This window comes from Calonectris borealis, chromosome 8 (genome assembly GCF_964195595.1).
Source record: "Calonectris borealis chromosome 8, bCalBor7.hap1.2, whole genome shotgun sequence".
Lineage (NCBI taxonomy): Eukaryota > Metazoa > Chordata > Aves > Procellariiformes > Procellariidae > Calonectris > Calonectris borealis.
The window spans coordinates 13,202,980-13,215,068 of NC_134319.1; the positions used below are offsets into that span (position 1 = coordinate 13,202,980).

The window sequence follows — 12,089 nt, forward strand, 5'->3', positions numbered from 1 at the left end:
CCAGCTGCCCCATGATTCTGGTTTGAGAAAGTTAAGAGGTGCAAAGAAAGCTGGGTTTTCCTGGTAAAGCTTTGCTAGAGGAGGGGCTGACACACCTGCCTTAGCTGGGACAGACACAGAAGTACAGCCATTGCACAGCATCCTCCTTCTCCCTCCCAGGACTTCAGGGCTGTGCCAGGCTCTGGCTGCCTGCACACTTGCCCAAATCCCAAAGGGGCTTGGTTCTATAAGCCATGGCCTTTTCTTCCATCAGACTCCATAAAAAAAAAAGTCAAATTAAAGCAGTTTATTAACATTTAAAATACTGTACAGTGTTATAAGCCAAATTTACCCCCTCCCCCCACAGCCCTGTGCACTCATCGGATGCCCTGGTGAATGATGCTGCTTTTGGCACTGTTTGCCTTCTCTTTCTCCTTCTTCTTTATGGGGTCCATCTCAAAACAGCACCAGAGCCTCAGCGTCTCATCAGCAGCTGCCGAGGCCACTGTTGCACCATCAGGGCTCATAGTCAGGTTCAAGACTCTGGCAGTGTGACCTGAGGAGGAGGAGGAGGTGTGCAGTCAGGGCTAGGCTGATCACCACATGCCCTGGTCTCTCTCTGGTTCTACCACAATGGTCACTCTTACTCCCATATGCCCCGTGAGCCCCACCAGCTTGCATAGCTACTCCCACACCATTGCTGCAGCAGCATGAATTCACACTCTAGGCATGCATTTGGAGCAAGTGTTTCTTCAGCAGCCCACAGGAGTGCCTCCCTCTAGCAGAATGCCCCTGGACACCATTCTGCACCAGGCTAGACCACCAGTCTGCTCAAACCGAGAATTACATCTGCCTTCAGCCTCTAGCAGCCCTCCCTTCCCCAGGCAAAGGGCCCAGCCTACCTCGCAGCTCAGTGACCTTGGCCATCGTTGGATACTTCCATATAACCAGCTGATTCTGTGCAAAGCCATGGCCTGAAATGAGCTCCTTGTAGTTTGTTGACCACAGGATAGAACAGACCTGCAAAGAGGCAGTAATGCAGGTAAGACAAGCTGCTTGTGCTGATGCTCACCACCCAGAGATGAGCATGGTCCCCTCCTTTTCCATGGCTCTGGGCCTCAGGAGCCAGCAGCTCTGTATAGGTGTCCTGCCAGAAGGTGTTTATCTCCAAGCTGATGTTTATGCCTCACCTGGGAATGGGCATCAACAGCACTGAGGCAGGTGCCAGAACACACATTCCAGATGCGGATGTGTCTATCGCTAGTTCCACCTCCAGTAGCTAAAACATTTGACTGCCATGGACACCATGCCACAGCCTGAAAGAAAAGGGTTAATTCTAAGTCATGCAAGAGGCAACCTGTGCACAGCCAGTGCTGCATGTCTGCCTTGCACACAGACACGTGCCCACACCTCACCCACAGCAGCCCTGCACTCACCTTGACAGCACCCTGGTGCTGAGTGAAGGTCTGTATGGGAGCAAAGTCTCCACTGTCTCCCTGGGTACATGGCCAGATGTTCACCAGGTTGTCATTGCCACCACTGGCCAGGTAGCGGCCATCTAGAGACCACTTGAGTCCACACACCTCCTGCGTGTGGCCAGCAAGTGTGGCCACATGATGCTCAGCCACTCTGACATCATGGTGGTGGATGTGGCCAGTCCGTGCCCCACTGCAGAGAGAGGGTTTGCAGGGTCAGGCTGGCACATATTTTCACCAAAATCCATTTTTGTGCTGTTGCAAGACTGCCATACCTGCCACTGGGTTTCAATCAGTGTTACCAGCATTGCTGGCCTGTTGGTGCGAGTGAAGCAGCCACAGAAGCTCTTCACAACTTCAGCCCAAACGGCAAGAGAGAAGAGAGGCCGCCTGCCCACAGTCCCAACAGAACAGGCTGAGTAAGAATCCCAAGCCAGGACAGAAAGTCCTCTCTGCCATCCCTAACCTGCAGCACTTTCAGATCTAAGATAGGAATCTGCAACAGCTGGACACTGCCCTTCACCCACCCACTGCTTTACCTGGAGAGGATGTAGCTGTTCCAGCTGAGGGACCCCACACGGGAAGAATGGCTGGTCATATTTCGGAGACGTTTCTGCTGCTGTATGTCCCATAGCTAGAGAAGCAGAGCAATAAGTTCTCCAGAGGATGAGGAAACCCAGCCCTGTTGCTTTGTCCTAGGAACCTCACTGCACAGACTCTGGCATTCAACCTTGTCAGTATGGGAACAGAGATCAATTTGTATCTCATGCCTACAGAACAGAAAGTAACTCCAGGCATCAGAAAACCCCAAAACTGAACCCTGCCTCACTGCTGCAGTTGGTCACTGGCACTGGCTGGATGTGGACATTTCCACCCCACACCAGTCAAGACAAGTCAGAGTGCACTGCGTCCTTCTTGTGCTAGCCAAGTCTCTGTCCCAAGGCCCCACAGCTCCAGCAATCCCTAGACAATACCTCTAGTTTTACCCCTGCACTCACCTGGACCTCAGCATTACTTGTGCCAACAGCAAGGTAGTTTCCTTCTTTAATCCATGACACAGAGGAAACATAATCATCTGGATGCTCCATCTGCAGCAGCTGGATAATCTCCCCAGAGGTGTGATTCCACAGATAGACAGAGCTGTCCAGAGCCACTGCCAGGAAGTTCTGAGAGCTCCAATCAATGAGATTCAGATCTGCAATTTGGAAGAGCAATACAGGTCACGCTGCGCTTACCTGGAGAGCCCTGCCCTTCACCAGTGTTGATGCCAGATCTTCCACCTGCACCAGGGGTGTGTGTGCACACACACACATACAGGTAAGGGGCAGCCTTCTGGGTGTCACCATGCCCAGCTAGTGGGGTCAGGTAGCCCTGATCCAAGTCACCTATGCAGCATTCTGGACCACTGTTCCTATAAGGCTACACAGGGACACTCCAGAAGTGCTCCGTGCCAGCCTGGGTGCATAAGATGCTGAAACAGCCCCATTAGAGCTCCAGTTCCTTGAGCCACACCATCCTAGGAACTGCATTCTAGTGCAGAATGATCTCAATGCCCAGTACTCAACATTGCAGCCTACTTACAATAGTCATTGCGGATCTCTGGTGCGTCCAGGATCCGGTCTGGCATTGAGGGAATGTATCTGCCATTCTTCCTGCTGGATCCAGGTGTCATTTTCTGACTGTAGAGCACTTTCAGGTTATTCTGATAGCCTGTGTGCAGAGGAATAGATTTGTTAACCTGAGTTGCTGTTTCCTCCCAGCTGAGCGCTGCTCATCCAATTGGAAATCCCTTCCAGTGAAAATGAAGTCCTAGGAGAAGAGATGCACTCAGAAGAGCACAGTATGCTAACATCACTGGCAGTATGAACTGCTAATCCAGGGTGAGCTCTGATTTCCTAATTCACAGGAACAGGTTTAACTGACAAGGTTTTCTGTATCCCATTATGTTTAGTGACAGTTGAGCTACAAAATGCACAGCAGAGAGTTTGAAGCTTTTGCAGACATGAGGAAGGTTTGCCACCTGCAGTACAAGTGAGCAACTGGCAGCCATTTCAACTTTTGTAAATAAATTCACTGTAGCTGTTATGCAGCCCCTCAACCTCAGGAAACCTAAGGACGGAGACTCCAGTGTGCACAGGAGCTCTTAGAAGCAGCCAGTTGATCTCTCCTGTGTCGACACACAGGGCCTCTGTGTTGCTGTTCCTCTGCCCAGATCTCTCCAGTTGAGTCAACTCACACACACCCTGTATCATACCTTCTGGAGCATTCTGTGGCTTTCCACTTAGGCGGAGAATCTTTGCCTCTTCTATATCAAAGCCATTCAGATTCACTGCCCAGGCTTTCTGTTGCTCCTACAGAGAAAAACCACTCTTGGTGAGATGCATTTGAAACACAAAGCCTATGCTGCACTTAAAACTGCAGCTGGCAGAGCATACACCTAAGCCCCCTTATCCTCAAATCAGGTGTACAGCTGTGCTGTGGGAGTCAGCTACAGACAGGCAGGTGAAAGTAGTTTTTCTTCAGACATTGGCACACTGTCCTGCTCACACTGTCATACAGAAGAGTGGCAAATTCATTGTTTCATTGCCAGTGGGGAAAGCCACAGCCACAAGGGACCAAATGCTTCATAAACAGATTTCAGAACACAGCATACACATTCCAGAATAGCTCCCTGATTAGGCATTGTCCTAGAATAGCTACCACCAGCAGTTTCACTGTGCACAGGCTCACAGCTTCATGTCTCTGTAGCCTGCTATATTTTAAAGCCTCATTAGCCCAAAGTTGAATTTTGCTACTAGGAGTGGCAGACTAGAGTGAGCAGACGCAGAGGTGTAAGGCTCTGTGCTCTTCCCTGTGCCTAGGAAAACATCCCTACAGAGCACCTACGCTCAGGCTCCTGTCTAGCAGGTGTGTACCCATTCCATTTGCAGGCTCTACAGCTTCTACCTCATCCCAGGCTCCTGAAGCCCAGAGCTGGAAGCAGTGATGGCTGGGGCTGTCAGCCACTTGATAGAACTTACAGTTTGCTTCTCTGTAAAAGGCCAAGAAGAATTAGGTATTTGGTAATGATCACTGTAGTAATTGTAAATTAGCAACATGCTCACCTTCTTGGTAGGGGACTCCTCAGCAGGGTCATTCTCTTTGGTTAGGAGGAAATTGGCCATCTCCATCTGCATAGTGCTGCGGTTGGGAATGTAGCGATCCCCCCCGGCCTTTGTTGGGGTGCTCTGGATTTTGGATCCAGATTTACCTGCATTCACATGCATAAATATTGTTTTAAAGCTATTGAACAGCCTGCATTCAAGCTTTCAAGAGACAACAAACGCAGCACTCTTCCACATCACATCTACCAGACAAGTTCCAGACAAGCAGGACTCAGAGAGCTCATGCCTTCCAGTCAAAACTAGCTCATATTTCTGGCCCCCCTTGTATAATGGCACTAAGCTCTGGTTAGAGACTGCCAGGAGACAACTCCTGGAGTCTAGTGCAACAATTTCAGAGTTCACAGATAAGGGGAGGATGCAAAAATACTATTACAGCCCAAAAAGCTGTCAGCAGACAGTCCTACCCACACTTGTCCCAACACACAGCTGTGTCAGCAAGGCTCAGCTCGGGGGTCAGCTGTTTACCCGGCCCCAGTGCACAGAGCTCTGCCCACCTCATGCTGGGGAGAAGGTGGGTGACTCCTAGGAGCCAGGCAGTGTAGCCCACCTCCTCCTGCCGGACCAGCAGGCCGGCAAGGGCAGCCTGGCACGGAGCCCAGAGCCCCACGGCTACAGCCCGGGCGGCGCTCCCCGCACCCAACCTACGCCCCTGGTCGCCGCCCCTCACCGGGTGTCCTGGACGGTGTCTTGCTGGAGCTGTGGGACCGATTGACCGGTTTCATGGGCGACACGCCGGCGGCGGGACTGGGCCCGGGGTCGCCGCTCTCCTTTGCCTTGCGCTGCCACCGCGCGAGCGGCGCGTTAGGGATCGGCGTGTCCAGCTTCAGCAGTCCGTGCAGGTCCGCCTCGAACACGAACTGCGCCATGGCGCTGCGGGCGGACGGCGTCAGCGGGGCCCCGCGCAGGGACGCTGGCCGGGCTGCAGCCCTCCTCCGCCGGGTCCCCCCCCCGGCCGCTCCTCAGGGCCCTCTCCACCACAGGACAGCCCCCCCCCCCCGGCCGCTCTTCAGAGCCCTCTCCGCCACAGGACACCCCCGGCCCCAGGCCGCTCCTCAGGGGCCGCTTCACCACAGCCTGCCTCCCACCCCACCCAAGGCCGCGCCTCAAGGCCCCCTTCGCCACCAGGGTCTCTCTCATAACCCGCTTCGCCTCAGGGCGCGTCCCCCACCTCCCCGGGCGCTCCTCAGGCTTCCCCCGGACCCCCGCCGCAGGGTGCGGTGCCGCCCGGCCCTCACCTCCGCTCTGCGGTTGAGGCTCGCGCAGCCCTACTCCGCGGCAGCATTTAAACCCCGCGTGGCCGCTCCTCCCATTGGTCGCTTCAAACCCAACCGCCGCCCGCTGCCATGGCGACCACGGCGCGCCGCGTCGCGATTGGCTTGGGCCGCGTGGTGGGGCGGGGCTCTCCCCGCCGGGCGGCTGCGCTGTGCAGCCAGTGGGTGAGGCGGGGACCGGGGCGGCTGGCAGCGCCGCTCCGCTTCCCTGCCGGCCCAGGGGCCGGGAGCGCCGCCGCGAAGGAGAGAGGAGGCCGGGTGGTTGCGCGGCTCGTTTATGTCGGGGCAGGGGGCGCCGCTCAGGGCGGCCCGCGCGGCTCCCAGCCGCTCATGAGCAGGTAGGACTGGTTGGCGATGTCGGTGCTGGGCAGCCGGCCGGCAGCGTGCTCCGGCGGCGGGGGCGGCGCGCCTGCCTCCCCCCGCGGGCCGGGCAGCACCTCCAGCAGGCAGGGCAGGACGGCCTCCTCCGGCGGCTGCTTGTAGAAGGCGTTGGCCTGGGGGGAGACAGAGGGGGCGCGGTGGGGGCGGCCCTTCGAGCTGCTCCCGTGGGGGCTCAGCCGCGGTGGGCTCTGCGCCGCCCCCTCACCTGGCCGTGCTTGCTGCTCTCGTGGAGGAAGCTGCCCAGTGCGCGGTGCAGGTCGGGGATGGGGGGCCAGAGCTTCTGCTTCACGTTGCTGAGTGCAAAGGCAAACCCCAGTCCTAGGGTGCCCTGACGCTTCCAGGCAGGGTGCCCAGGCCTGGTGCTGGACCACCCCCACCTGCCCCAGGCACAGCCCTTACCTGTAGAGGGAGGGGAAGGTGCACCGCAGCCCCAGGAGCACTCCTGTGAAGAGCAGCGGCACCACTGTAACACTCGGGATGATCCAGCCTGCATTGGAGGAAGATTGCTGGGACTGTAGCCATCCCCAGACCCGCCACCACCGAGCCCTTCATAGCCCTGTCACTCTCTGCCCAGTGCTCCCCATCCCCTTTCCAGCACTCTCATTCTCCTGCCCTTGGCCGTGTGGCTCCTCTGGCTGCAGCCTCTACTCCTGCCCTGTCCCTTACCGGCATCGGCCATGGCGTCAACCACGACAGGTTTGGACCAGGCGCTCCAGCTGCCCTGGTACCATGGCCCACTGGGCTGGGCCCGCACCTGGGCACGGTAGCGGGCGCCTGGCTGTAGGTCCAGGACTTCTTTCCTGGCTGCCCGCGGGACCTGCAGGACCTGCAGGGCAGAGCCAAGCTGGAGATGACAGCTGCTGCGGGGCGGCCGAGGGGCAGCGCTGGAGTGCGGGTCAGTCCTGCCTGACACCACGCAGGCCATGTGCTGGCAGCGGAGGTGGGCAGGGCTGCTCGGGGGAGCCCTGGCCATGCCTTACCTTCCAGTCATGGCTGTTCTCCACAGCGTAGCGGACCTGGTAGTCCAGCTGCTCCGCAAGTGCCTCCAGGGGTGGCAGCCACTGCAGGCTCAGCCGGCCCTGTGATACTGTTGCCTGCACGAGCTGCGGGGCATCTGTGAGCACTGTTGGGGACGGGGACATGTCAGTGCCATGAATGGGACATGGGACGCTGTGTCCCCCACCAGCTGGGCATGGGCAAGGGCAGAGGCTGCCCCCCTCACTGGGCCGGTGGCGCTGGGACTCACCAGCCTGGTGCAGCCAGAAGGGCTCCTTGAAGTAGCTAAGCGTGGGCGGCGCATGGGGCCGGGTGACGTTCACCAGGACAGAGATCGCGCTGCCAGCCCTGGGCTGGAAGGTGCAGGCATGGGTGCCCTGCGACCCCACGCTCGCCTCCTCGCACCGCTGCCATGAGTCTTCCCTGCGTGAGGAACGGGGAGCCGGTCAGCCCCACTGTGACGGCCCCACTCCCCTCGCCTGCTGCCAGCCCTGCTCTGGGACCACCCTCAGAGCCGGCGCTGCCTCGCTTCTCCTGCACTTGCCCAGGAAAGCCATCACTGCCTGTAGTCGGAGGGGCAGTGTGGCCAGGAGTGGTGGTGGGGAGGTGTGAAGTCGATGGTGGTAGGGCAGGGCGCGGCACAGAGCTGTGTGACACAGTGTGGGATGTGGGACACTGAGCAGGGCTGGTGGTCCCTGGGATGTGCCACCCCGCTGCCTGAGTGCCACGTCCCGGCCATGCCCCTTACCTTGTGCTGGCCCCGCTCGGAGGTGCCCGGTAGAAGAGCTGGTGGGAGCCATGGGGCTCTGCGGGGTCCCAGCTCCACTCGCAGCGCACGTGCCGCAGGTCAGGGGTGCCACAGCACAGCCCGATGTCTCCTGGGCAGGCGAGAGCCAGGGCAGGGAGGGGGCTGCTTACCCCTAGCCCCCCAAAACCTGGATGCTGCACTTCGCCTACCCCAGGACCCCCACCTCTCGCAGCCCCAGGCGTGGGTGCCTCCCCGCCATGCCAGCCAGTGCCCTGGCGGTGGGGACAGCCGCTCACCGGAGGAGCGGGGTGTCTCCGCAGCCACTGCCTGCGACCAGGACCCCCAGACGCCGTCCATGGAAGTGCCGTCGGGCTTGCTGCGCACCTGGATATGGTACCTCACCCCCGGTTGCAGGTCCCGGAGGACCACCCAGGTGTTGGCCTGGACCAGCCCCTGCAAGAGAGGGGCAGGCTGGGGAGTGGCTGCAGCCCTCAAAGCCCCCTGCCCAGCCCTGGCCCCTCTATGTACCTGCCCTGCTCCTGGCAAAGCTGTGGCTGCCCCAGCAGTGGATGTGTGGGCGCTGCTGGCTAGCCGGATGGAGGGGTCCCCAGGGCGCTGCCCGCTGGGGTCCAATGTGGTGCTGCAGGGCATCTCTGGGGAGCTGGCAGGGCAGCACCGCACCTCGTAGAGGAAGAAGTTCGGATAGTCGGCGAGCGGTGGTTGCCACGACACGCAGAGCTGCCCCGCAGCCCCAGGCCAGCGGGCCGTGATGTTCACTGGGGGGGCGATGAGACCTGCGGGGAACGTGCCGGGGCATTTGCCCTCCTGCGGTAGCCCCTGTTTGGGCACCTCCTGATCTTGCTGGGGGACACTCGGCGGTCCCCCCCAGGGCTGCCTCTGTGCCCAGCATGCAGGGCGTAGGATGCTGCCAGCCCCCATGGTGGGCAGAAGGGCAGGGGACCCAGGTCTGGGGACTGTCCTGGTGTCACACGGGTATTGCCAGGTGGGAGGGACTCACCTACCGCGTCCACACTGAGCTCCCGCCAGTACTTGGTCTGGTTGGTGGTGGTGTTCAGGACGCGGAGGTGGAGCTGGGTGAAGAGCCGCACGTCCTGGCCTGGGAAGACGCAGACATGCCGCATCCTGCTGGCCCCATGGCGCCACGTGGAGACCACGCATGCCGTGGGCGCATCCCTGAGGAACAGAGAGCAGGGTCCTGCAACACCCCATGCCTCCTGCCTGGGACCAGGCTGGAGGAGAGGGGACCAAGGCCCCAACGCCCCGCTTGGCGCCGAGACCTTGGTGTCACCAGCTCCTTCCCTGTGCCCCCATCCACTGCAGGTCACCGTCCCCATGGGACTGAGGGTCAGCCATGGTCCCAGCCTGGCTGCAGGGTGTGTGGTGGCTGCTACGTAGCTCCCATGAGCTCTCCAAGGAGAAATCTCCTTGCAGCTGGGAGCCGCCGGGATGGCATGGAGGGCTGTGGCACCCTGACCCTGCTGCTCTCTGTGCAGGCAAAGGGGAGGCTGGGCTGTGTCCCCACCACCTCCTACCTGCTGTACCAGTAGTACAAGTGGCACGTCCTGCTCGCCGCCTCCTCCTCCTCCTCCTCCTCATCCCAGAAGCAGGTGAGGTCCTCGAAGGAGCGGGAGAAGCAGAGGATGTCCTCGGGCACCCCTGCCAGCAGCGCAGCGTCTGGGAGGAGCGTGGGCGTGAAGGCACAAACCTGTCCCCATCCCACCTGCGTCCCCCTGCCCCGTGCCTGCTGGCCGGCTTGCCTCCGAGGCCAGGCCATGCCGGCACCTGGGGCAGCGTGGGCATGGCCATGGACATAGCTGTGGCACAGGTGTCCTCCGCCAGCTTGGCATGCGGGGAGGGACACGGCACGCCTGCTGGCTCGCACCGGGGTCCTGGCAGGCGGCAGGGCTCTCCGCCGGCCGGCCCCACCGCTCCCCCCTCCTCAGCATGCGGGGTCCTTCGGGACAAACAAACATCCCGAAATAGCCCTGCGGTTGGAGGGGGGCTCAGGGCCCGGCGATCGGGGGGAAGCACCCCTACCCTGCTCACGCCGGAAGGCGCGTGGAAGTGAGATAAGGAGGAGCAGCGCCCTGGGGAGAGGGAAAGGGCCTGGGGGCTGGCGTAGGGGCACGAGGTCCTGAGCAGGGGGGGATGCTCAAACCCCGGCCTGGGGACTGCTTGGGGGGCTGTGAGTTTCTCTGCCCCACTCAGCAAGCCGCCCTCCCTGTCATTGTGGGGATGAGCTGGAGCATCAAACCCTGCAGGATCTCTGTCCCAAGCACCGGTGGCTTTGCTGGCACACGGGCGTCTGTCCCTGTTGTCAGGGAAAAGGGAACAGCCCCAACATGCAGATGAGTGAAGCACAGGGGTGGCCTCGCTGCCCCAGCATTGCTCCAGCACCCCCTTCTCCCCCACTGCCTCAGGGCAGGGGACCTGTGCCAGCCCTCCTCCTCCTCCTGGGATATGCCCCTTTCCCCCGGGGCTGCCCCCAGCTGAAGGACCCCACAACAAGCCCCCTGCCAGTACCCAGCCCTGCTCCATATGCTGAGCGCTTTGGTTCCCTGCTCCGCACCCCCTGTGCTGCCAGCTGAGCCTTCCCCAAGTGAAGAATAAAGGACAGTCCCCAAATGTCCTTGCCACTCTCCTAGTATCCCCCTGCTCTCCCTGTCCCTTCCCTTGCCCTGACCCCCAGCCCTTTCCCAGCCCTATGTTGTCTTTGTCCCCCAGCCCACGTCCCCTCCCTGCAGACCACAGCCTCTCCCCTACCTGCTCTTCCCTTTTTGCACCCCATTGCACCCACCCTGGACCTCGTGCTGGCTCCGTGCCCCTCCCCCAGCTCCCAGCACCAGGGGAGGGTGCCTGGTGGCACGGGGACCCATGGCATTGGTGAGAGGCCACGCTGGTCCTGTGGGTTACCAGAGCATCTTTGCCGGGTGCAGGCCATTTCATAGGAAGAGTGGCTGCGCAACTCTGCAGCCCGCATCAACTGCACTTGGGCAGCGGCTCATGGCACGACGATGCCACAGATGCTGTAGGCAGAGGGAGGATGAGCCCAACGCCGTCCTTCCTCCCACTGCCCCTACGGGGGTGATGCAAAATGTGCTCCCGAGCCTGCCATGGTCAGAGACCTGGGGTGGGGCTGGAGACATGAGCAGGAGATCAACAGGACTTTGTTTAATTAATGCCTTTATGGTGTCATAGAGAGTGTTAAAAGGGCTAAGGAGGGGCTGAAAGAAAGCACGGACAGGCCTGAAATGGGAAAAAGCTGGGAAGCGGCTCTGCCAGGCACAGCAAGCCAGGCTGGGGCCAGCTACTGACTGAGCTGAGGGTGCTCAGTGGGGCAGTAAGGTCATGGCAAGGCCAGCGCAGGAGCATTGGGATTAGCCTGGCAGTGCCACAGCGTTACCCGCGGTGCAGAGCTGTGCTGTCAGACGTTAGCTTGAATTTTGCTCAGACTCTCGTCATCGTAACTCTGAGCGCTTTTGAAGAGCGGGGACCCCCTCTGCCACCTGCAGGCTGCCATCCCAAAGGGGTGCCCAGGGGCAGCCAGGTCCTGCCGCAGAGAGCAGGGACGTCCCTTTGCTCCAGGCACCCTAGAGTATCCCACGGGTGAGAAGGGGGTTCCATCGCCCACCTTGATCACCCCCCCCCCCACCCTCCTGGAATGCTCTCTCCCCAACCCTGCAGGTTCTGGCTGCCGTAGGGTGCTTGCTGCCTGCACCCGGTGTGCCAGCTCCTCTCTGGGGGGGAAAAATGGCCCCAGGGACCTACCTTGGGATGTCACTGGCTCGGGGGCCAACGGTGGGCTGCGGAGGCTGAGCAGGACGGCAGGGAGCAGTGAGAGCAGCCAGCCCCGGTGCAGGCAGGCTGCCATCCCGCACCCCGTCTGTGCCGTGCTTGGCCCTTCCTAGCGCCCCGGGAGCTGCTGCAGCTCCTCCGGGTGATACCTTTATCTGGGAAGTGGCGGCTGTGCAGCTCAGGAAGCCTGGCTGGAGGCTCCCCCCGCCCCATTGCCGGCACTTCCCCGTGCCTGAAACCACCGTGCCACGGCCCGTCT

General features: G+C 60.5%; 2 protein-coding genes across 2 annotated transcripts; both read right to left on the bottom strand.

Moving 5' to 3' along the window:
* Positions 1-331: 331 nt before the first annotated feature.
* CDC20 (cell division cycle 20) lies at positions 332-5,993 on the bottom strand. The gene is made up of 11 exons (XM_075156025.1): positions 5,854-5,993; positions 5,286-5,488; positions 4,559-4,704; positions 3,709-3,805; positions 3,036-3,164; positions 2,453-2,649; positions 1,994-2,088; positions 1,416-1,647; positions 1,170-1,295; positions 882-999; positions 332-535 (listed from the first exon to the last, which is right to left on the bottom strand). Exons 1-11 carry the CDS (start codon positions 5,898-5,900, stop codon positions 357-359), a joined length of 1,569 nt encoding a protein of 522 aa, XP_075012126.1. The 5' UTR covers positions 5,901-5,993; the 3' UTR covers positions 332-356.
* Positions 5,994-6,148: 155 nt separating this feature from the next.
* On the bottom strand, positions 6,149-12,058 carry MPL (MPL proto-oncogene, thrombopoietin receptor). The gene is given in 13 exon segments (XM_075156024.1): positions 6,149-6,383; positions 6,476-6,563; positions 6,670-6,757; positions 6,937-7,096; positions 7,251-7,393; positions 7,517-7,689; positions 8,015-8,144; positions 8,311-8,467; positions 8,543-8,808; positions 9,033-9,208; positions 9,568-9,709; positions 11,804-11,923; positions 11,926-12,058. Coding segments are annotated over 13 exon segments (1,956 nt in total). The 5' UTR covers positions 12,044-12,058; the 3' UTR covers positions 6,149-6,188.
* Positions 12,059-12,089: the final 31 nt, after the last annotated feature.

What these genes read in the sequence shown, in the direction of transcription:
- CDC20 (XM_075156025.1), bottom strand. Translation starts at nt 5,900, where the DNA reads ATGCTGCCGCGGAGTAGGGCTGCGCGAGCCTCAACCGCAGAGCGGAG. An exon ending in AGGAGTCCCCTACCAAGAAG is followed by an intron (nt 3,806 to 4,558) that starts GTGAGCATGTTG and finishes TTTTCTCTGTAG; the next exon opens with GAGCAACAGAAAGCCTGGGC. An exon ending in AACAGCTACATCCTCTCCAG is followed by an intron (nt 1,648 to 1,993) that starts GTAAAGCAGTGG and finishes CTCTCTCTGCAG; the next exon opens with TGGGGCACGGACTGGCCACA.